This window comes from Pteronotus mesoamericanus, unplaced genomic scaffold (assembly GCF_021234165.1).
Source record: "Pteronotus mesoamericanus isolate MK-2021 breed Mesoamerican mustached bat unplaced genomic scaffold, CSHL_Meso_final scaffold_36, whole genome shotgun sequence".
NCBI lineage: Eukaryota > Metazoa > Chordata > Mammalia > Chiroptera > Mormoopidae > Pteronotus > Pteronotus mesoamericanus.
The window spans coordinates 466943-492116 of record NW_026555313.1 but is presented as its reverse complement, the minus strand read 5'-3'; the positions used below and the strand labels follow the sequence as shown (position 1 = coordinate 492116).

At 35.8% G+C, this 25174-nt stretch overlaps 2 protein-coding genes across 2 annotated transcripts in view; one reads left to right on the top strand and one right to left on the bottom strand.

The window, feature by feature from the left end:
* Positions 1–4012: 4012 nt before the first annotated feature.
* On the bottom strand, positions 4013–11826 carry ANKRD49 (ankyrin repeat domain 49). Its single transcript, XM_054592290.1, has 3 exons — positions 11762–11826; positions 6697–7047; positions 4013–5506 (listed from the first exon to the last, which is right to left on the bottom strand). The coding sequence occupies exons 2-3, from the start codon at positions 6973–6975 to the stop codon at positions 5045–5047; spliced, it is 741 nt and encodes a 246-aa protein (XP_054448265.1). The 5' UTR covers positions 6976–7047; positions 11762–11826; the 3' UTR covers positions 4013–5044.
* Positions 11827–12606: 780 nt separating this feature from the next.
* The window catches only part of MRE11 (MRE11 homolog, double strand break repair nuclease), a 65849-nt gene continuing 53281 nt past the window's right edge, over positions 12607–25174 (top strand). The window contains exons 1-5 of the mRNA XM_054592605.1: positions 12607–12887; positions 14520–14652; positions 18140–18300; positions 21753–21840; positions 22669–22810. Coding sequence (XP_054448580.1) covers positions 12868–12887; positions 14520–14652; positions 18140–18300; positions 21753–21840; positions 22669–22810 — 544 coding nt within the window. The 5' untranslated portion in view covers positions 12607–12867. The remainder of the gene's footprint in view (positions 12888–14519; positions 14653–18139; positions 18301–21752; positions 21841–22668; positions 22811–25174) is intronic.

The following is a 25174-nucleotide window of genomic DNA, read 5'->3' as shown; positions in this document are numbered from 1 at the left end:
TTCAATAACAAATTCACATTTGTAATGGTGCAAACTATTAAAAATCAGGATTTTATTATCATCTCCATTAATGGAGAAGTTAGAATTTCTCTAAAAATAAAGTAATCTGACCTAAGGGGTAAATTTCCTAGAGACCAAACAAACCTGGTAGTAGAGAGTGAGTTTTTCTTACAAATGACACTCAATATTATAGAGTGTTCCTTTTCTAATTGTATGTTTGACAACTTTGAAATGTGTTTAAATGATAATACGAAAAATTAAAAAAAAATCAATGATTATCTAATTTTTGAATATATACTGATGGATATTAGGACTCTAAAGAAAATGTGCTTTAAATGAAATTTAGTTGCATACTAATAAAACAACTTTGAGGCTAGCCAAACAATAAAATCTCTGGACATAGAGCAGGGGACATTTGGCAACGTCTGGAGACATTTTTGGTTGTCGTTAGTAGGGAGGAAGAGTGGGAGGTGCTACTGGCATTTAGTCAGTAGGGGCCGAGAAGGCTGTGAAAGGTTCTGCAATGCCCAGGATGCCCCTACAACAAAGAACTATTTGGTTCCAATGTCAATAGTTTGAGGAGCCCTGACATACTTCCCTTTCTAGATGGACTTCAAAACCCCCTCATCTAAATGTGCAGACTAAAATAAAGGAATGGAGAAAAGGACCCTAATATAACGTTTCTTCTTTTTGATTCTTTTTATAAGCTTTGCTTATCTTCAAATAAGAAACATGCAGAAGCACATGGAAGCAAATCTGAACTCCCGTCCTTTTATTCTGTAAAGTGCCCTGAAGGAGCTGTTTCTTATATCAGGCCTTAGAATGATTTTCACTGCACAGCTACGTCTTAGCCCTAGAATCAATCCTTCAATCAGGATATACTTTCTATTTGAATTATTAAATTGAAGGGTGAAAAAACCGGATAGGCACCTGATTTTTAAAATAACGGGCAGCTCACTCTCATTTTTTTTAATTGTTAAAGATTGCCCCTGTTTAAGGCAGCTGTATCTGAAAATGGAACTCTAGTGACTGCTCACAAGATAATGTTCCTTATGAACTCATATTAATTCTCCAATGATGTTTTCCTAATTTTCAAGTACTTTACATCTAGTAGAGTTGAAATGCTGAACCTATTATAATAGAAAGAGGATGAAGAAAACAAATTAGGTAGCAACTTGCTCTTATATTTTTTATAAGCTATACATTTCATTAAGCAGATTTTCTGCTACTCTGAGATCCTCTGGTGGTCAAGAGCATGGCAATGCCATTAAATTCCTAGTGAGAACAATTAGATTTACCTGACTTTCGATTGGATAATTAAAGCAATAAATAAATAAATGAATGCTTTTGTGTTTTCACTCCATTTGCTCAGCATTAACAAGACCCACCCTGAAATGGGGAAAAATTAGTCATGAATTTAAAAGTTACTCATTTACTAGGCATAGAGAAGCTGTACATAGAGCAATAAACCATTCTCAATTTCAAGGCCCTGGTTCTGTTCTGAAAATACATTTCTCTCAGAACCTCATATCCTTTAAGTCCTTGTAATTGTTTGCTGAAACTCTTTTGCCTATTTCCTAGTTTTTTCTTCTATTGGAGACTGATGATACCAGGCAAGGACATTGGAAGATGAGGTTGACATTTTTCTAAGTGTGGAGGTGTTTGGATTCTTGAAAGAAGTTCTATGCTGCATATTTTACTGGAAAGTCATGAGAGGAACTACAATATATACAGGAATATAAAGCTTGAAATCTTTAAAGATCCAAATACCTAAAGCAGGAAGGGCATTTCTGTTTGAAATGCTGGGTAAGGGAACCCACTCGATACCATTTTTTGTAAACCTATCATACAACAGTATCTTATCCACAGTACAGCTCATTTCTTCCTTAGAGAACTCCAACAAGTTAGATATTATCTCCATTTTACCTAGGAGAAAACTGAGTTTATTTACCCAAGTCACACATAGGTGGCAGTCAGTATTTGAACCCAGATTTGTCTGGTTCAAAGTTTAAAGTTCCTCCTAACTATGCCTCTGAGGAATGTTTCCAGCATCTGGACCTGCCCTGTTCAATAGAGTAGCCACTAGTCAAGTGTGGCCAGTCTGACTTGAGATGGGCCATAAAATACACATTGTACTTTGAAGACTTATACTATCGAAAAAAGTAAAATATCTCAATAATTTAAAATATGTATCTCACATTTAAATGAATACTTTGGATTGATTAGATTAAATAATATATATTATAAAGATTAATTTCACCTGTTTTTAAGGCAGCTACTAGAAAAAAACTAAGAATTACATATGTGGCTCACATTATGTTTCTTTGTGACAGCTCTGATTTAGATAATTTCTGCTTAGGTTTCCAGAAGTAATCACCAATCGTTACTCAATCTTTCTTAATTTAGTATCTTCTAAACTTGATAAGTAGAGATCTTAAATTCCCTTTTGAGAAAGCACTTCATGCTGCACAAGTTAAATGGTCACCTGATAATCCTACAGAGGGACTAGAGCATATACCACAATAAACCAATTATAGCAAAGGCATAATCAGTGACTTTGTGGTCATATTTTGTACCTCCCAGTTCCATAAATTCCTACAGCCATTTCAGGCAGGGTGAGGATGGTACGTGTGCTGATCAGGAATTGAGAACTGATACAGTGGTTTCATTTTATTACGGGGCATATGTCTTAGAGCAAGTGTTACTGCTGTGGGACTCTTGATCATGATGTTCTAGCAGAGTGGCAGATGTGATAATAGATGCCAACGAATGAAAATTAGAATAACAACTCTAAATCCCATCACCGTGGGAGGTTGTGGGCCAGAAAGCTCCCCAGAGAATTGTATTCAAGATTAAAAAAATAAAGCCAAGTAATTTCACTGCAGGCCTATGAATTATGATGTATCCCTTAAACAATGAGAAAAGGTCACCTCTTTTTCAGGCGTATACGTTAATCACAATTAAGGCCTTGGTTATGAAAAATGCAGACTTTATTTTTTTTTTTAAAGTCTTTGGATAAACTGTACATGATTAGAGAAATTTTGGTTTGCAGGGTGAGCTATTTAACTTTCTTAAAACTAACTGGAAATTATAGGCAAGTAATATAGTCAAAAGCATAATTAGTGAATGCCTTCTGTAGACAGAGGAGTCCAGTAAATACTAAGAAAAATATAAAGTAAACAAACAATATAAACTCTGCCATCAGGGATGGGAGGGATTTCCATGCACTAGTTGAGTGTTGTGAGATCTGAAAGCCAGGGAGTAGTTACACCTCAACTCAACTCCTGATTAGATAGAAGGTAGCTTCTTTGGCCCTAAACTTAAGGGGAAAGCTTATATAAAATCATGGATGCAACTCATTCCCAATTAAGAAAGGAGCCACGGGATCTTTGCATTTCAGATAACTAGGCAGCCTCACTTAGCAGTCTAGTGGGATAGAAGGGATCCTGTTATACTGTCACCGTCTCATTAGCTGTGCCTATCATCTGGTATCACTAAATTGGGCCAAATTAAACAAAGGAACTCTCACTTTCTGCCAGTATCCTTGTATGATAGATATTGATACTCTGAAACCCACGTACCTCTTTGCCAGATATCATAAAATAATTGAAGTTCTCCTAACTGTTGAGATCCTGTTTGTCACAATGATTCAGCTCATACATTACCTTTAACTTTTCAGAGGTGATCCAATTTTGTCCTACCTAAAAACTAGCACGTATATTTGATTAAACATTATTACTTAGTCTAGGGTGATCAGGTCACAAGGCCTGGTTCAAAATAGACAAACGTTGGTGGACATTTAAAAAATATAACTGAAGTAAAGGGCCGCTGGTTTAGTGCCCTTGTTTATTGTGTTAGTTCTGGTGTTGAGAAGTTAAGAGAAAAGCCTTCAGGTAGTCAATAGGAAACCGCTGCTAGAAACACTGAGAACAGAGAGTAAATAAATGTGCTGGATAAAGAAATATGTATAGATCCAAGGAAGCCCTATAAGTTTAAAAAAAGAATTCATGCCTTTTTTTGTTGTTCAATACTTTATTTTTTGAATATTATATTTATGTTTTTGTCACTACTCACACTGTGGCTTTTTAAAAAGCCTAAGCCACTGTGTGATTCTAGCCTCAATATAATAATCATTCCCATACTCTGAGGAATTGCTTTTCCCTTGTCACTTGGCCTTTGATTGCTTTGTATAAAATGAGGACCCTGGAAAATCAATACTTTGTGAACTTGAATGACTAAATGAGCAGTGCCCAAATCAGCAGGATTAGCCAGGTAAAACCAGCTGGGTAACAGATAATATTATGATCTCCTGGACCAAGCTATAGTTGTGGGTATGTCTAATAGGTCATGCTGACTCACCAGTAGGGTAAGAATTATGTAGGTGGACCAGAGTGAGGTAGGACTGTCCTCAGGACTGTGTAAATTGTGATAGGGGAGGCAGTATTTAACATTCATGGATTAAACATCCAGCTACCTACTCTCCTGAAAACAGTCTAGGTTCTAACAGACAAAAATCTAGGTTCTTGACTGTATTAACTTATCAAGATTCAAGTCACTATGTTAGTTCTTATGGTTTCAAGTGAAAGCAAATGGCTATGGTAACAGAGATGACAGCTGAACTGCACCAGTATATTTAAGACTTTTAAACTGAATTGAGTTACTTTACCTTATAAAAATACATGTCAATATACTAAATATTCAACAAAGATTCAGGATAGGGGATATTTAAAAATACATTTTTCTTGGATCAGCACCAAATATATCATTACTTTTCTGTACAACTCATGACAAATTTTTAAGTATAGGTAAGTTAAAATTATTTCTGATAAAAGTCACACTCCACAGAAATCATTGAAGATATATCCAAACAACTTTTAAATGCATTTTGATATCAAGGTCAGGCAATTCACTTGGAAGGATAAAATAAGTACCACTGAATTTTTGTAGTGAGACTTTTGATGTCAACTTTGTATTACGGGGATTTTTGACATCTCACACAAAGGAGGCACTGGTACTTAGAAACTTAAGAAAATGATTAGAACCGTTAAGACTGAGGTGAAGAATTTGTGCAGGCTTCCACAATTTCAAAGAGGTAGTGATAGATACTTGTCCTCCTGGCGATATCAAATGCAGTTTCTTCCAAGTTGTTTTTCAGACCTGGTTTGATGTAGCGGTTCATCAGGAGGAGCTCTAGAGTATCTTTGCTGTCTTTGTTCCCGGCAGCAAGATGTAAGGGGGTCAAGAGGCCTTTTGTTTGGGCATTGATATCTGCACCATGCTGAAGTAAGAAAGAAGCGACTCTAGTATTATTCCACTTACAAGCACTGTGCAGGGGTGTCCAGCCATCCACAGTCACCGCATGAACATCTGCTCCTTGTGCTATTAGCTCACGGACAACTTCTAAGTGTCCACTGTAGGCTGCTCGGTGAAGAGGTGTATACTCATCTTCATCTCTAGTGTTCACATGAGTGGCCTTTTCGGAAAGTAGTCTCCGCACTGTGGTCAGCTGAAAAGGAAAAAAGAGATCTTTCAAAAACCCAACTCAAAACTAAGCAGTAAATTGAGAAAGTTAAACTGTCTACTGGTGCTAGATTTAATTAAGTTAAATAAAAACCTACTTGTTAGATGATGACTTTAAAATAAAAGTAAAGATTTCATTTTTTGAGGGGAGACAGCAATTGATTTAAGAATGAATACGTTAGTGTTAAGCATAAACTGTTGATTCTATTAATGTGATTCTCTGAATAGCAAACCACTGCACAAAAGCTTTAGTCCTAGATAAGTAATACAGGCTATAATTGTATTTAAAATTTTATATGTCAACTGTAAAGAAAACATAATCACAGATTGATTTTCCTGTAGAAGTAGCACACCCACATATACATAATGTATAAAACTTTTAAAAATAAACTTCTTTATCAGAATGTAATGGTAACAAAGAAATCTAGAGATTAAAGAGCTCAATTCATTCTAACTAAAACAACCCTAGACATGTGTTTTCAGGAAGTGATTTTCAGTTTGGACTGGTGCTCTTGGGTTAAAAAATATCCAAAAATGCAAGACATTTTGTTACCAGTTTACTAACAGAGACAAGCAGGAAGTTAGTAAAGTAAGGAAGAGTGACTGTATGGGAAACATAGACTTTTGATCATCCTACTTTGATGATACTGGGCAAATTAATATACCTGAATCTCAATTTCTTAATCTGTAAAAGGGAATAACATGACCTACCTTTAGGGATATATAAGGATTAAACCAAATAATGTAATAAAGCACATGGTATAGCTGGTATCCAATAAATGTTAGTTCCCATCCTTCCTTATCTAAATAATACGTTTCTAGGATGATCCTAATGACTTAATATAAATGATTTAAAAATACAAATGACTGCTTGTAATCGTTATAAGTTAATTATCCTTAAAGCTCCCTCTCCCTCCAAATTCCTAATTTTGTCTCTTTGTAGCTTACCATGTGCTTTCAATGTACATCCCCTCATTTGATCCTCAAAACCCTGTATAAAATAGGCAGGTATTAAGGTGGCCATTTTTACTGATAAGAAAATAGAGGTTCAGAAATAGTAGGATTTGCCCAGAGATAGTTACAGACCCAACAGAGATTCAAGGACTGGTCTTCTGGTTTCATATCTAATACTTTTTCTACTATATTATGGTTTCTTCCTTAATTATTTTTTTTTACCCGATTTTTTTCCGCAGCCCAAAGAAGCAATTTGCTTGGATCTTTTTCCATTTTCTTTTCTTGCAATTGATACCACTCTTCAGTCTTTTCATCTTGTTCTTCATCTTCATCAGAATTTCCTACCCAGTGACTTTGGGTACCAGTGGGAATAAGGTGTCCATGTGTTTCCAACAACTCAAGTTGGTTAAAGTGTTCAGAAAAGTCCAAGGAATTCTCTGGGTCTGGTTGTCCATCATCATTTGCTTTTTCATTTTCCATTTTTACTACTATTCTAAACATAAAACATTTCAAACACCAAGGTATAAATAATCTTTTTAGAGATTATGTCTGCTTTATTTTATTCATCAAGATCTGAAAACACAAACAAAAAATTATTAGCAAAACAGTAACTGAGGCTTTATCCACAGCATACGTCTTATAAACATTCACAAATAAACCCTGTTTAAACTCTTTGTATTACCCTTTATATTAACTAAATATCAGAGCTGATAGATTTCAGTTATCTATATCTTTAATAACCTAAAAGTTCTTTTTTGCTGTTGTTTTTTCCTAAGTTAGTGGTTATAACCGTACAGGTAGACCTTGTTTTATTGCACTGTCCTTTATCGTGCTTCACAGCAAGATGTATTTTTTTACAAATTGAAGACAAGTCCCTTCACCAGCAAAAAGTTTACTATTAGCTTTATTTCAGTGGTCTGGAACCAAACCCATCTATCTGAGGTATGTCTGTATTTATTTTGAAACTACTGGTTAAGACACTATATTGTATTATGCTAAGAGTGAGAAAGGCTTGAAGCTTTTAAATTATAACCAATAAAACACGCATTTTTTTTTTTTCAATGAACTACACACATAGATACTATAGAGCAGAAACAAAAACTTCGTAACAAAAAACTATTAAAAGAATTAGGAAGTCTTAGAGATAGAGTAGCCCCAAAGGACATGCGTCCCAATCTCTCATCAGTGCAGATACCTTTATCATGACATCTGTAATAGTTATCCTATTTCTACTTTAATAATTTCAGACTTGGGAAAGTTCACTGCTTTAAAAGTAGTCCTATTCATTGACAGACAATTCTAGTTTTTAATTAGCTTCTTGTTTTGAAACTCAATTTTGGCTGTGATTCACCCCTTCATCTAACAAATATGACTAGAATGGCTGGTATATGCCAGTCTCAGGCTACTGGGATTCAGTAATGAAGATCCACATCTTAACCTCAAGAAGCTTACTGTCAAGTTGGAGTGACTGGCAAAGACAGCAGGATAAGTGCTGTGATAGGACCATGCGCAGATACAGTACATGTTCTGGAGGGTCATAATTAACCCAGCCATAAGGGGTTAGAGAAGGCTTCCCAAAGTATGCGATGCTTATTCTGCTAGGCTGCCATATTAATTTATAAACCAATATCAACTTAAAGAGTTACACAGCATATTAAACATTAACCAAAGAAAATGAGAAGAATGGATATTTTAAGTCCCATTTCTACTTATTGGAGTGATTACTTTGTGAGGAATATAAATGTCTAATCACCATATTGTATTCCACAAACTAATATTGTATTGTAATTGAATAATTCATTTTCAAAAATACCACTTTCAGCCTCCCAACTATATTTGCTTGAAATCATCTTTCAAGGCGCTTCTCAGATGTAATTTCTTTCATTAAGTCTTTCTTGATCTTCCAAATTATCTCTCTCTAGTTTCTACTTTTTTGTGTGCTATATATTGTCTTATTTAACCACTGTTTTTTCTTGTTTTGGATTCTTAAAAGATTATAAATTTAGTAAAGTAAGTATATCAAACTTATATTTATGTCCCACTTATATACAGCAGGCTTTGAGAAATATTGTAGAATTAGGACTTCTGGGGAAGATGGAGGCGTAGGTAGATACACTTTGCCTCGTCGCACAGCTAAAAGGACAACAACAAATTTAAAAACAAACAAACAAAAAAACCCACAACTGCCAGAAAACTGAATTGTATGGAAGTCCAACAACCAAGGAGTTAAAGAAGAATCATTCATCCAGACTGGTAGGAGGGGCGAAGACAGGTGGCTGGCTTGAGAGGATGCGCGTAATAAGGCAGCGGCTGGAGGACCAGGCAGACCCACATTTGCCTATGGATAACCGGGAGGAATGGCTGGGGAGAGAGAGAGACCGTGCAACCCAGGGTCCCAGCAAGGGAAAAGAAAGCCTTAAAACCTCTGGAGGTAAAAACCTGTGGGGGTCGTGGCGGCGGGAAATAATCCCAGGCTCACAGGAGAGTTTGTTGGAGAGATCCACAGGGTCCCAGAACCCACACAAACCTACCCACTGAGGAATCAGCACTACTAGGGCCCAATTTGCTTGTGGGTAGTGGGGGAAGTGACTGAAGGTGGCGCTACAGTGGAGCCAATGAGGCATTTTCTCCTCTTGGACCCCTCCCCAAGTTGCCCTGCTCTGGTGAATACCTAAAGCTCTGCCTCGTCCAAAGTAACAGGCTTGCTGAGACAAAGAAATATGGCCCAAAAAAAAGAACAGGTCAAAGCCCCCAAAATAGAACTAAATGATGAAGAGATAGCCAACCTATCAGATGCAGAGTTCAAAACACTGATAATCAGGATGCTCACAGAAATGGTTGAGTATGGTCACAAAATGGAGGAAAAGCGAAGGCCATCCAAAGTGAAATAAAGAAAAATACACAGGGAACCAACAGTAAAGAGAAGGAAACAGGGACCCAAATCAATGCTCTGGAGCAGAAGGAAGAGATAAAACATTCAACAGGAACAGAATGAAGCAAGAATTCAAAAAAATGAGGAAAGGCTTAGGCACCTCCGGGACAACTTTAAATATTCCAACAACCAAATCATAGGGGTGCCAGAAGGAGAAGAGGGAGAGCAAGAAATTGAAAACTTATGTGAAAAAATAATGAATGAGAACTTCCCCAGCCTGGCAAAGGAACTAGACTTCCAGGAAATCCAGGAAGCTCAGAGTCCCAAAGAAGTGGGACCCAAGGAAGCACACACCAAGGCACATCATAACTGTATTACTCAAAATTAAAGATAAGGAGAGAATCTTGAAAGCAGTGGGAGGAAAGGAGAGAGTAACTTACAAAGGAGTTCCCATAAGACCATCAGCTGATTTTTCAAAAGAAACCTTACAGGTAAGAATGGGCTAGCAAAAAGTATTCAAAATCATGAAAGGGAAGGACCTGCATCCAAGATTATCTATTCAACAAAGCCACTATTTAGAATGGAAGGGCAGATAAAGTGCTTCCCAGATAAGGTCAAGTTAAAGGTGTTGATCATCACCAAGCCCTTATTACATGAAATGTTAAAGGGACTTATCTAAGAAAGAGATCAAAAACTATAAACAGCAAAATGACAACAAACTCATACCTATCAACAACTGAACCTAAAAAAACCCCAAAACAATAACAAACACAAACTAAACAAACAACTACAACAGGAACAGAATCACAGAAATTGAGATCAGAGGGGAAGGGGAGAGGAGATAATGGAGGAAAAAGTACAGAAAATAAGAAGCATAAATGGTAGGTACAAAATAGATGGAGGTGGGGGTGGTGTTAAGAATAGTATACGAAATGGAGAAGCCAAAGAACTTATATGTATGATCCATGGACATGAACTAAGGGGAGGGAAATGCTGGTGGGGGTCGGAGCTGCAGGAGGGAGGGGAATAAAGGGGGAAAAAAATGGGACAACTGTAATAGCATAGTCAATAAATTATATAAAAAAAATTTTAACTATATCAGCCTTGATAAATAAATGGCAAACACCACAAAATTCTGCCAATATTTGTTGTGTTGTGTTTATTGATGGAATTTTGAAGAGAAAATAAAAAACCCCTTTTTGTTTGTTTTGCTTAAAAAAAAGAAATATTGTAGAATTAAATTTATTTAAAGCCCTATCACCTGATTTTGACTCAAATGGATTCTAGGAAGTTGCAGAGTTAGTCCTACTCCTAAGATACTGAAAAATCAGCTGATAGTCTTATGATACTTATTTCTTTATGCCCAATTTTATGAGTTTAATAGTATATAACCCTAATGCAGCATTAGATTTTGTTACTAGTGCCAAGAGCATTCAAACTGAGTTTAAGTCTGTCACTCATGACTAGTGCCTTCTCTGGGTCTGTTACTTCATTGTAAAATGTAAGGATTTTACTGAAGAATTCCAAGGCCTCTCCAGCATTTCAGTCTATGACACTATGAGAATTGCTTCATATTTTAATAGTTCTTACTTTCTTCTTCACTCTCAAACTATTTCCTAAACTTTGTAAAACAAAAGTGACCATACATCAATTCATAAAACAAATACCAGTAAAAATTCATTTGTTAATTACATCAATCTATAGCACAAATCTCATGGCACACTTTCTTAAGACTCTTTTTTAAAAAAAATAAATTTTTAATTTACTGCTCCAGATACAATAAAATCACATAAAATTTTCTTGGTGGATTTAATGTAAAAAGTTAAACCCAGGTGCAGCTCATTGTTTCAGGATTTAAAAAGTCAATCATGACTCTTACTTGATTATATTCCACCCGGAGGAAACAGGGTATGTTTCTTAACCTAAAGGACACGTTGACAAACAACTTAGTGACACGTTGGGCCATAAACCCCATTTTACGGGTGAAGGAAGCTGAGGTTCAAATAGATTACAACAGATCAAGGAACTTCAATGGCATGGGAAGCTTAGATTTTCTAAATCAGAAGTTTCACACTTTTTACTACAAAATATTCTGTTAGCACAAAGCAATACAGATATGCTAAATCCGGGTTCAAGGGGAAAACAGAGGCAGGGAAAAGCTTGTAAAATTGAAGATCTGAACGGTCTACCTCTGGGGGGGGTAGGAGTAAAGGAAAAGGCCACCAGTCCCGGCCCTCCGGCCCCTGCTCGTCGCTTCACAGGACCGGGAGTAGCTCTTGCGGCCTTCGGAACAGCCCAGGGCAGAGTCCCTGACGTGGCCGGGTCGACAGCTGATCCGCCCCTACAGGCACAGGTGTTCTTAGAAGGCACTAGGCGACCACGAAGCGTGGTACTAAGAAAGGAAGGAATACCCACCTTACAGAGGGGAAGTAGCCACCGGAAACCTCGCTTCCGGGGTTAGTTCAAGGCTGCTCAGGATTGGCTCTTAAACGAGGGCGGGGTCTCGCTGCTACTTTCCCGGCTTTCTCACACATTAGACAGCCAATGAAAGCCTAAGAGGACTGGAAGCGCTCGCGTCATCGATGAGGTATCGCGAGAGAAAGGTTTTTATTTTCTTTTTCCCCCTCGCGCCTAATGCCGATTCTCAGAAGCGAGCTCAGTCTGTTTTGTTGCTTTTCTGCTAGAGAATTTCACTCCCTTTTCCCGGTTAAAAGACAGCTTTGGATCCTGCTGGTGTGGCTTTGGAGAGTCTTAAGTGTGCGGTAACTTAGGAGATGTTCCCGCTTCTTACATGAAGCCCAGAGTGGCTTGACTCTCTGAGAGGAATGGGTCGTGTGGGCTGGGGAGGAGCCCTGGAGGGTTCCGCGTGGGGCATGCTGAGGCTTGGAATCATCACGGCACTGGGGATGTCTGGACGTGGGAGAGGTGGTTTCTCGGTAGCAGCCGCTCCTACCCAAACATGCTGGCCATTTGTTCTGCTGGCGGCTGTTGTTTCTCCGTAGACTAAGTGTTTCTATCGACACTGGCTTTAAACGCGGGGCCATCCTCTATACAAGATTAGCCCATTCCTTTAGAAAATCTTGTGTTTAAGCAGGAAGTACAAGTTCGCCTCCATGCCTCAGAATAGCCTGTGCAAGAACCATAAACATTTTTGCTCATTCAGAGTTGTTCGTGTGCTAATCCAGAACTTGGGTGCATGACCCTTTTTGCCCATTAATTTAGCAGTTTGCCATAGGGCATGGAAAAGGGAAATAGGAGATGAGCTTAATCATAATGGCGAAACTAGAATGGCACTAGAGATGTGCTCATTTCTATTCTTAGTTCTTAAAAGTACGGTAGATGCTTGGGTGAAAATGAGACTCCTCCACTATTGCCAGTCTGCTTTTTAAAAATGCGTGTTTTACAATAATATGTTTTGTTTTTAGAATTTGGAATCGAACGAGTTTTCTGACATTTGAGTGAAGGACCAGGGATTACTTGGAGAGAAAACTGGTCCTAGAGTAACTGGATTGACCACAGAAATGAGTCCTGCAGAAGCCCTGTAAGCACCTGTCTTTTGGAATGTTTTTGTTGCTTTGGGTTTCTAGAACCCATCAACTTTGATCATCCTAAAATAAAACATATTTAATAAATTAGCACCAAATAGCTTGATTGTGAACAGAAGTGATAGTCATTAAAAAGAATACTTGGAATGTTCATACTATATTGTTTATTAACTAAAAGATAATACGCAGCAATAGATTGGGTCTTGCAGTAATTTGGTTGCGTTGCTTTAGTATGTAAGTTTATGTTCTTAGGTTTTGTCTTAAAATATTAGGGCCATAAATATTCTTGAGCTTTCATGATAAAGTCTTAGTAGTAAGGGCAAGTCTGTTAAAGCACATTTTTAGAGGAGTAAACTGCTCTCGTATTGAGTAAATTGGAATTAATTTTTAGTAAAATGAAAATAAGTAGAGGACAAGGAACAGTTGGAGTCTTTCACCGTGGTTTTAATTCCTTGGTTAATCTTGTGTGATCTCGAGCAAGCTAGCAATTTTCTAAACTTTGCCTCAGTTTCTTCATTTGTATAGCTGGAATAAAAATGCCTTTCTCAGATTAATTTTGATTTTTAAATGGGAGAGTAATGAAAATCCTTCACAAGTTGCTGTGGAAGCATAGGGTAGTAATGTGATCAGAAAGTATTCAGACCTATCTTTTTGTACATAGCAATCAAAACTATCATTTTTAAAGTTTTTGAAGAGAAATCTTTTCTGGGAAAATCTCTTTCATATGAAGATTTTAATTTTGGAGAGAGGTGTGTGTGTGTGTGTGTGTGTGTGTGTGTGTGTGTTTTAAGTCCATTATGATAGTTTGGTGAAATATAGTCTGAATTTTAAAATGATTTTAGTCCTGTTTCTAGTAGTTGTGCAATAAATCAATTAATTTCCCTGTGTCTATCCTTCTTATTTTTCAGAGATAGCAATACCTAACTCTACATGTGTGAGTTGAGATGAAATCATAGATATAAAAATACTTCAAAAAAAATGTTAAAAAGTACTTTAAGAGTATTAATAACTATTACATAGCTGTTTCACATGAAAGTACCTTTGAATACTAACAAATTTGAATAGAACTGTAAATAATTCTGTTTTATTTCTTGACCAAGTTTGTTGAGGTAACACTTAACATTGTATAGAGAATAGAGAGTCAAATAAGCAACTTCAGGGGCCTGAATGTGAGTTACTGATTTATTGGCATAAAATCTACTTATAAAATAAGAGGAAGGGCTTTTAAAATTAACCAGTTACATCTAATTTTTCCTGGAGGAGTACAGAATGAATAAATGGCAAATTTAGATATGGTGTCAAATCCTCTTGGGTTTTTGTTACGAAACAGAATAGGAAAACAATAAAGCTTTTTGGTCCAGGGTACAAATGAGTGTGTAAAACTGATTGTGACAAGGTTATAAATTTTTGAAGCAGTCAAAGACCTTTTTAAAATTTATGTACATTTGTTCTGTATTGAATTAGTGGTAGGCAAACTATGTGAGGAGAAAGATCTTTTGAATATTTCAAATTTTCAGACTTAGTTTTAAGACTAGAAAAGTGATTATACTCCATAACTGCAGTTTAGGTTTCAATGTACCTGAACATTCTTTTAATGAATATATTGAAATATTTCTTTTTTAATACAGTGATGATGAAAATACATTTAAAATCTTAGTTGCAACAGATATTCATCTGGGATTTATGGAGAAAGATGCAGTCAGAGGAAATGATACGTTTGTCACACTTGATGAAATTTTAAGACTTGCCCAGGAAAATGAAGTAAGTTTGGTTAATGTTTTTGCAGTTTCTCTTTTGTTCTCTTATTCAGCAGTCTCCTTTTCTTTTAGAATTAGAGTTTTGTTTTATATGTTTATGGGCTCACGCTGCCTGTTTAAGTAACAATGTACTAAAAACCTGCCGCAGGTTTTGGGTGCTTTGTGCCTGCAATTCAGGTGGGAGCTACTTCTGAAAATAGTCTGTACAAATTTACAAATATTGATGGGGTATTTTCTGAGTGCAGAAATGCCATAGTTTCTATTTAAGAAAGATAGATAGACAGTGAAGGTGTGATGAGGATAGATTGATTTGATTTTAGAGGTGGAAGAGATTATATTTAGATGAGGATAGCAAGCTGAGTTTAATGAAGGCGATGGCATTTAACTTGGGCTTTGAAGGATGGGTAGGCTTTTTGATGGGCGAAGAGCATGGAGAAAGCATTTCACAGGCAGTAGGAGGAAGGGCACATGGGTGAGACAGACAGTATGAAGTATTTTAGGGCAACAGCAGGTCTGGTCTGCTCACCGGTAGGCTGTGTTTGTTAGAAAGCTTCTTGAAAGACCAGAAATGTGGTTTGAACTGCATTAAGGAAAGCTTCAAATTCTAGATTGAGGATTTTGTATCCAATTCATTAGAAAGTCTTCTGGCAACAGGGTATAGCTTGAATTGGAGTCCAGTTTAAGGCATTTTTAAGGTAGTAGCATAGGATGGAAAAGAGGAAGTGAATGCAAGAGATCTTCCAAACACAGGATATGTATACTTTGATTCGTTAGTTGTGGGAGGTGGGAATGAGACAAAAGGGTATGACAGTTACTATGAAGTGTGTTAAATTTGGGTAAATGGGGGTACCAATTAATGGAAATAGGTTTTAAACAACAAAGAGGTACTGCTTAGGAAGATGATGAATTCTAATTTAGGACATTTGAGTTAGGAGATTCTAATAGGACATTCAAAGAAACATTCCAACAGGCAGTTGAAATGTGAGTCTAGGGCCCCAGGGAATCCCATTTTCTTTGTTTTCTAACTCTTGAGTGTTAAATTTTTTTTTTTTTTCCCTGAGCATAACCTTTTTTTTTCCTACTTTGCCCTTTTCTTCTATTTTGTTTTCCTTCCCTGTTTCCTTAATTTTAACTGCCGTCTCCCCTCACAGCCTCATGCTGATACTTCCAGATGCTTGTTACTTAGTTTTTGCCTGAAGTTTTCCTAACTTTTAAGCCCTCTATTTTGTAGGGCCTACTCTATCTACCAGCCTTATTTCTACTCCCTAGTTCTTGGAGTCTTTTTCTAAATTTTAATGTTGAAACAATGTCAGTCTTAGAAAAGTTGCAAGAATAGTACAAAGAATTTCTTAACCCTTCACCCAGTTTTTCCTACATTTTACCACATTTGCTCTATCCTCCCTCAGCTTTCTCTCTCTCTCTCTCTCTCTCTCTCTCTCTCACACACACACACACACACACACACTCTTTTGTGAACCATTTTCGAGTAACTTGCATATATAACAACAATGCATTTACCAAAACCAGGAAATTAATATTGATTCAATACCATTATGTAATTTTAAGATGTTACCAATATCTTAGTAATGTCTGTTACAGCAGTCTGGGGGCAGGTAGGTGGTATCAAAATCCTATCCAAGATTGCATTTTGCATTTAGTTGTCATGTTTCTTTAGTGTGTTGTAGTCTGTCTTTGCCTTTTGTTGTGAAAGAATACAGTCTAGTTATTTTGTAGGACATTCCTCATTTGGGTTGGTCTGACACTTCCTCATGATTAAATTCACTTTTGGCAGTAATACCACGGAAGAGAGTCACTGTGTCCTTTTCAGTGTTCCCTGGAGTCACAAACCAGTTTCTAAAAAATTTAAAAAAATTTTTCCTTCTGGTAAAATGCACATAATAAAATTTACCATCTTAACCATTTTTAAGTATATACACTTCAGCAGTGTTAAGCACATTCACGTTGTGTAACCAATCTCCAGATCTCTTTTCATCTTGCAAAAGTGAAACTATACCATTTAAACAACTCCTCTTTTCTCCTTCCCTCCGAAAATTGTTTGTTTTGTTTTGTTTCTTCAATGCCTTTGATTACGATTGTTTCCTCCCTTTACTGAAATCATGTTCATTTTTGAAGACATAGCTTAAATCCCAATTTTTATCAAAACTTCTCTGACTGCTGTAGGGATGGAAAACTTTTCCCTTTCTGTCTCAGTTCTTTGGTTGGTGTGATAATTACATTGACAAATTAACAGAAGAAAAACAAATTTCATACATAAAAATATGAAGCTTCCTGGTAGTCAGGTAGTTGAGGCTTACATACCATCCTGAGCAAAAGAAGGGTTTAGGGGTGTGGGACTTCAAAGAGGAGGAAGGCAATTCGCAGGAAGATAGGAAGAACAAATGTTTGATAAACAAAATGTGTGCCTTGTCATGCAGATAGGTCTCACTGGTATAAAAAGTCATCCCTGGTAATAGCTTTCTTGCTGCTGTAGGATCTCTATCCAAACTCTTGCCAGTTAAGGGAGAGGTAGAAATGTTTTTCCTCAGTCAGCTGGGTCTTAATTGCCTTCAGCTCAAAACAGTTCACATGCCAAAGTGGCAGGCTTTGTGGTAGCACATTCGGCAACCCTTCACTGCTCTAGCCCACAGTGATCTGTACTGCTGGATTCCTTTGTATAGTTAAAATCTTAATTAAATTTCTTCTGGTGGGTGGCACGCTTCTTGAAAGCATCAGTGTAGGACTTTATTTTGGTGTGATTTTCTCCTCTCTGTTCCTAGAATGCTCTTCCTCAGAATCTCAGTTATCCTTCATAGTGCCACTGTGTAGGCAAATCTCTCCCAGACTCACTGTCTTCACAGGAATTTCCTGTTCTCAATTAGAACTCATTGTAATGCCATTTCTGCTTTTGGTTTGTTTACATACCCATTCTAGTACTTGTCAGTCTCACTTATCTTACATGCATAACAGTTTGTCTTTTCCGTTAGATTTTGAACATTTTTAGGATAGGGATTATATTTTATTTATCATTGTATTCTCAGGGCCTAATATAGGGTATTGTATATTGGCAGTATTTAATGAGGGCAGGGATGTTATCTATTTTGTAGATTGCTATATCCTTAGCTGCCATTGCCCTTAGAAACTCTAAATAACTATTACTAAATAGAATAAATAATTTGGATTGAATTTGCTACCTCTTTCATAGGTTCTATTAAAGCACTGACTTTATTCTTGATTTGAATAATGGAAAAAAAAATGATCAGTTGGGGTTGCATCAGTGAGAGACTTGGTGTTGTAGTTTGAAGATAGCTTTTTTGAAGATGGCCTAGGAACCAAAGTTGTAGTGAAATTAATCACCAGGTTGGAAGGTCCATTGAATGAATAAAGTATTTAAATTTCTGTGCAATACAGTGTCATACATTTTTCTACCTTTCATCTGTTAGAAAAATTTTGTCTATAAAACATACTAATTTTAACACTTTTCTGCTGATTAGGTGGACTTTATTTTGTTAGGTGGTGATCTTTTTCATGAAAATAAGCCCTCAAGAAAAACATTACATACCTGCCTGGAGTTATTAAGAAGATATTGCATGGGCGATCGTCCTGTACAGTTTGAAATTATCAGCGATCAGTCAGTCAACTTTGGTTTTAGTAAGTAAGTATATTTATGTGCTTATGTAAAGTTTCCTTATGTAGAGTATTTTTGTATAAGATACACAAACATTAACAATGAGCGATTTCTCATTATAACCTATTTTTATAGTAAATTTAGTTCTTTGAATTTTCTGTACATCATTATAGTAATTTGTAATTCCTTAATTAATTGCGGGACTGAGTATCTTCTTGAATTCTTATTTTACATTTTGGTATCTTCTGTTGATATCCTTTGCCTATTTTAAAAATGGGGATTTTTGCCTATTGCTACTGACTTTGCAGAAGTTATTTATATATTCTATATACTAAGCTTTTGATAGGCGTGTATTTTTTTCCCCCAGTCAGTGGATTATCTTTTGACTTTGTTTATGGTACCTTTTGTTGACTGAAGTATTTAATTTTGAGATAGAGAGAGAGATTTATTTATTTATTTTTTTTTAAAGATTTGTGCTTTTGGGACTTACTTTGATATCTACCAGGAACCCCATGTCATAAAGATAACTTTAGGTTTTTTTCTTAAACATTTTATTAGGATACCACATTACATTTAGTTAAAATATTCTGTTAGTTTTCTTCAGCCTATTCTAGTTTCACAGTCTCTCCTTATCTTTGATGACCCTGGCACTTTTTGAAGTTAGAAGGTCCCTGAAGTTAGCTCTTTCTCATGATTAGACTAGGATTATGTTTTTGGGGGAAGAATATTCCCCACAGAGGTAAAGTGCTTATCAGGAGTACATGCTCTCTACATGGTTTATCACTGTAGGTTTATCACTGAGGTTAACCTTGATCACTTGGTTAAGGTGGTGTCTGCCAGGTTTCTCTGCTGTCAAATTACTTTTTTCCCCTTTCTGTACACTATTTGTTAGAATGGAGTTGCTAAGCCCAGCCTGCACTCAGAGAGGGAATTAAGTTGTAATTTCAGGACAGAGGAAGTAGTATCAAAGAATTTATGGCCATGGTTAAAACCACCACTGTAACTGCTAAATATTTTGGGAGGGATATTTTGAGTCTATACAACTATTCTGTTTCTCCTTAAAGTTTGTCTACTAATTTTAGCATTCGTTAGTGGCTCTTGCCTCTCTATAGCAGTTCTAATGGTGATTTTCTATTTTCCACATTCTTTCTATATTTACTGACTGGCATTCTTTAGAAAGGAATATCTGTCCTTTGTCTCTCATTTATTAATTCAATTGTGTCATTAGGAACTAATTCAGCTGTTCATTAGTATGAACTCATTTTTTCCTTTTGGGTTACAATTTAATACTGTTGTGATCTATTTTGTAGTTTAAATAAATTTTACCAGCTGTAGCCATTGGTTATTCTTTTAGGTTGCTTCCTGTGTCCTTTAGACATACTAAATTCCCGAAGTAGCCTCAATATATGTAGTAATTTAGTATTTGATGAAGGCACCATCTCACATCGCCACAAAAAATATGGATTATTCAATAAAAGTACTAGAAGAAACTGTTATGTTTTTTTTCAAAATCTAGATATGGAAAAGACTTTTCTGAATATGGCACAAACCTAGGAGCCTTAAAAGAAAGATTGGTACTTTTTCTTTGTAAAAGTAAATTTCTGTGTGACAAAAACCACCTGAAGCAAAGCCAAAAATGGAAGATCAACCAGTAAAAATATTTGCAACTAATTCCAAATTAAATTTCCACAAGCGATAAATAGTTCTTTCAAATCGATTAAAAAAAAAAAAATCTGAGTTAGTTAAAAATAAGTAGAGAATATGGACACAGCTCATAGAAAAGGAAATAAAGTTACATGTAAACATATTAAAAGAATATAAAAGCTATAAAATGAAGCTCATTTGTAAGAAAGATGAAGTATACTGAAATATTTTTCTCCTGTTAGGTTAGCCTAGATCAGGATTTGCAATCCTGGAACACATAATAGTTACTTAGGAATCTTAAAAAATACTTATGCCTAGCCTTCAGGCTGATTAACCTCATTGAGTATGTTGTGGGCATTAGTATTTCTTAAAAGATTCCTAGATAACGCTAACATGCAGCTAAAATTTAGAACCACTGGCATAGATTTAAAGGCTTGACAATAAAGTATTATGTTGGTAGAGTAAGGCGAAACTCTCATGTGTTACCATTGTATTATGTGTGAATTTGTACAATCTCTGTGGAGGGAAATTGGCAGTAGCTATCAAATTTATAAATGCACTCATATTCTTTGACCCAGCAATTCTTTTCTAGATATTTTCCTATCTTCTTACAAGGGCAGCTTTGTACAAGATTGTTGACTTGAGCATTATTTGTAAAATGAAAGACTGAAAGTTGTCTAAATGTCCATTTGTATGTGACTCCTTAAACACATTATAATAATCAATACCATGGAATACTGTCTAGCCAGAAAAGCACATGGAAGCTCTTTGTGGGGACACCCTGCCCACGTAGTCCCCCCAGCCACTGTGGATGGGGAAATAAATCATAAATCGTTCCATATACTCTCGGTCTGCCAGGAAAACGGGGTGTTGAGACCCTCTAGTGGAGAGTGCCCTGAGCCCTTCTCATGAAGTGACTTTTATTGAGAATGAAATGAGCGCAGGGGTATAGCGTGCATGCAAAGCCTATCACTTTACTTCAGAGGGCTATAGATAATAAATTGAAGAAATACAGAGGTTTGTCTTAAATCAAGGTCTGTCAGACAAGGTGGCACCAGATGCTCTTTAAGGCACAGTTTTTGGGGCTCAGAAATTATCTCCTTATGGTGAAGTAAAACACCGGGTTTTTCCTTATCAGGGCAGTGGGAAGCAAAGCAAACTTCAGTAATTACCTTGCATTCTTTTGCAGGGCTACAGTTCCCAATACACAAAGTGGTCCCCAACAAAGCTATTATGCTTTAGACATAGAATGATGTCTAAAATATGTTAAATAATAAAAGCAGAGTGTAGTAATCTATATTGTGCTATTATTTGTATAAGAAGGAAGAGGTATTTATTTGCTTTTTACAGGTACAAGATAATTTTACAAAGATATACTAGAAATTGTGAACATCAGTTGTCTCAGAGAAGATGAGCTAGATGTGATAGAGTTGGAATTTTTAGTCTAGGTCTTTTGGATTTAAAAGTGGATATGTTTCTTGCCCTCCCCTTTCTGCAAATAAAAACATTGTACAACAGCTTTTAAAATTTTGAGAACCCATTAATGTCCCATTAACTAGATATGCCACTCTTTTTTACAATTCACAAGCATCATTTATTGTAGGGGTTTCTTTAATAAAGTATAGTACTTCGACATATTTTCAAACTTGAACTGAAATGAATTGTTGCCTATGATTTTATTTTTTTAAAGCTCCAAACTTGTAGTCATTTGTCCACTTAGATTATCCAGTTTGCCTATAACTGCATTATTTTTTGAGGGAGGATACTGGGGGAAATAGCTTTTGTCTCTTACAGAACCTTAAATACCTTCCTTTAAACATTTTTATTTTTTTAAGGTTTCCATGGGTGAACTACCAAGATGACAATATCAACATTTCGATTCCAGTGTTTAGTATTCATGGCAACCATGATGATCCCACAGGGGTAATTACTGGGTTTTTGCAGTTTGTTGAAATTTTTGAGATGATTAGTTTGTGTGTGGAAAGTAATTTTTAAAAGAGTTAAAAAGTTCAAATTGACTTTTTATCATTCATATATGCTTTTATACTGCCTTTGAGACAGTTTTTTAAAATCTGGAATAATAATTGGTGTGTGAGATATGCTTTTATTTTATTAGTGCTGAGATTAACCATAAGTAACCAGGAGTAAGAATAAGCCAACACCTATCTTTTGTATAATGCTCTACGGTTCACCAGTGCTCTTGTATCTCTTATCTCATAGAATCTCACCTGTAGGAAATGAGTGTTTCATAAACTTATTGAAATGGAAAAGTGTTTCATTTAAATGTAAATTAGGGCATCTTGTTACCTGTTTATATAGAGGTAAGACTAAAGGTCCTAAACTGAAAATATCTTTTTGTTTTATCTGGTAATAAATATTATAAATAACTAGTTATCAAGTCTTTTCCTCCCACATCTTCCCCCCACTGCTTAATATTAAAAAATACGTACTTCACAGCTAGTTTTTAATTTTCAGTGGCCAAGACATCATAAATTTTAATGAAATGTTCACTTTGTATTTAGCATGTAATTCCAGTTGCAGGTAATTTCTGAAAGAAAAATGGTAGAAAAAATTTTAATATTGTAATTTTGTTTTGAGAAGACACTTATGTTAATCTGCTCTTGTAACTAGTATGTAAAACCTGTGCTTTTGTAACTAGTATATAGAATATACTTTACTAGGTAATAATATGATATGCAAATTACTTATTTTTAAATATACATTTACATTCTTTGAAAATATTCTGCATAGGCAGATACGCTTTGTGCCCTGGATATATTAAGTTGTGCTGGATATGTAAATCACTTTGGACGTTCAATGTCTGTGGAGAAGATAGACATTAGTCCAGTTTTGCTCCAAAAAGGAAGCACAAAAATTGCACTATATGGCTTAGGTAAGATGATTTTATTATTTATGTTAATAAATATTTAATTATTTAAGCTACTGGAAAATTGCATTCCGGAGTTTGTTGCTAATTGGAAAAAGTGAGGCAAATCTGTATTTCTGAGTTACTATAAAAATGATAGGAGGTTTTGGTAGAAATTTTTTAGTATTTAATTAAAATCAATAGACCTAATAGCAGTTTTGGTGAAAAAATATTGTTTTAAGTATCTATTTACTGTTCATTTTTTCTTTTAGGTTTAGATAATCCTGAACATTACAGTTAGAGAATAATTAGAAAAACTGCATTTTGATATCTTAGAAGTCTTTGAAAGGTTGAAAGCTTCATTGTCCACTGTAGTAATCACCTCATGTAGATGTTGAGCACTTAAAATGTGGCTCATCTGAATTGAGATATGCTAGAATTGTAAAAATTCATGTCAGATTTCCAAGATTTAGAAAAAAATACAAAAAATACCTTATTAATATATTGGGTTAAATGAAATATGTTAAAATTAATCTTACCTGCTTTTTTTTTTCTTGTTTTATTTAATGTGGCCAGTAGAAAATTTTAAATTACATCTTTGGCCTGTGTTAGTGACTCATGTTATATTTTTATTAGAGAATGCTAATCTAGAGCTGTCATCTGTAATGATCAGAAAATTTGCCTTATCAACCTAGCTATCTTTAATTTATTTAGAGTCCAGTAGGTAAAAGCCTATTTGCTAGGCTTTATTCCATTTGAATGAAAGATCAAAGACTTTTTTTTATAATTAAAAAAATTATTTATTTATTTATTTTTAGAGAGAGGGGAAGGGAGGGAAAAAGAGGGAAAAAAAACAGCCATCGGTTGCCTCTTGCACATCCCCTACTGGGGGACCTGACCTGCAACCCAGGCATGTGCCCTGACTGAGGATCTAGAAGGTGACCGTTCAGTTCACAGGCAGGTAGTTAATCCACTGAGCCACAATAGCCAGGGCAGATCAAAGACATTTTTAGAAAAATGTCTGTTTTTTTAAAAAAAAAGTCTATTTATTGTATCTTCCTTGAATTAAGTTCAGCTTGATATTTTATTTTATTGTGTTTATTGTATATTGAGTATTATAAAAATTATATTCCATGTTAAATCAACCTTGAAGTACCCTGACAGAAACGGGTGGAAAATTTCACATTCTAGTCTCAAAATAGGTTTTATTATTTTTTGAGTGATTTTGGTGTAAAAGAAGTCGTGGAAGATCTTACTTACTTTACTTGTCTTTGAATATATTTTTAAAATAATTATGATGGATGGTGCATTTAAATACTTTTTCTAGGAAGCTTTCTAGTCTTTGTTCATTTCATAATTTCTCTAACAAGTAGGAAAGCATCATGATTATTTATATTTTAGAGGTACAGAAAATGAGGTTGACGTAAATGTCTGGTTTTGCAAGTGATGGAGCAAAAAGTGAAATACATTTAAAAAAACGCTACTAACTGGTATTTTAATCACTACAGTGTTAGGGTTCATAATCCTGTCACTTTCACACTGTAGACATCCCATTATGCTTCAGTCATCCATTTTCTCTCAAACTCTCATCCTGTTCTGTTTTCCTTAACTGGATTCTGTCTACTCTCCACCCTCTATTCTCACCCCAACCCTTCTCTATATACTCGAGACCTCTTTTTATAATTAGCAAATTCCCTTCTATCATCAGCCTCCTCTTTAAATGTTGCCTCTACTCTCTGACTGTCCCTGAGGTTACTGTCTGTACTATCAATTCTCTCACAGCCTTTTATGGGCCTCAGGGCAAGAGGGTGGGCACTGTTCTTCTTGTTCCCTGCTGCCACTTCTTTTCCTGCCTGCCAACTCCTGCTTCCTTGGAGCTAATTGCCAGCTGGCTAAACTGCTCTCTCCTTTCCCTCAAATTTTTTCCCCAGCCTGCAAATGTGAGTGTTCTCTGTGCTTCAAGACTTAAATCGATCAACCTTCTAATGCCCTGGGCTCGACTTTTCCTCTCTAGTTATATGTTGTGCAGTCCACCACTTATGCCATTGGTCACACACTAGGAATTCTCTTTATGAAGCTAGGCTTCTTCTGGCTCTTATACCTCTGCATTATTGGCTTTTCCCCAGGGCCTTCCCTGATCTCTACATAAAGTAACAACCTTGTCCCTGACATTCCCTATCTTAGTGTCCGGACTTTTTCTCCTTTTGTAATACTTAAAATTGTACCTTGTGGGTTTGTTTACTTGTTTTTGTTGGCTTCTTCGCTAGACTATCCTAACCCTTTGAGTAAGAGGAAGACTTATTTAAAACTCATTAAGTTAATAAAAAGCACAGTGTTTTTATTTAAAAAATGCAATATATTTGACTATTTTTTGTAAATACATTTATTTTT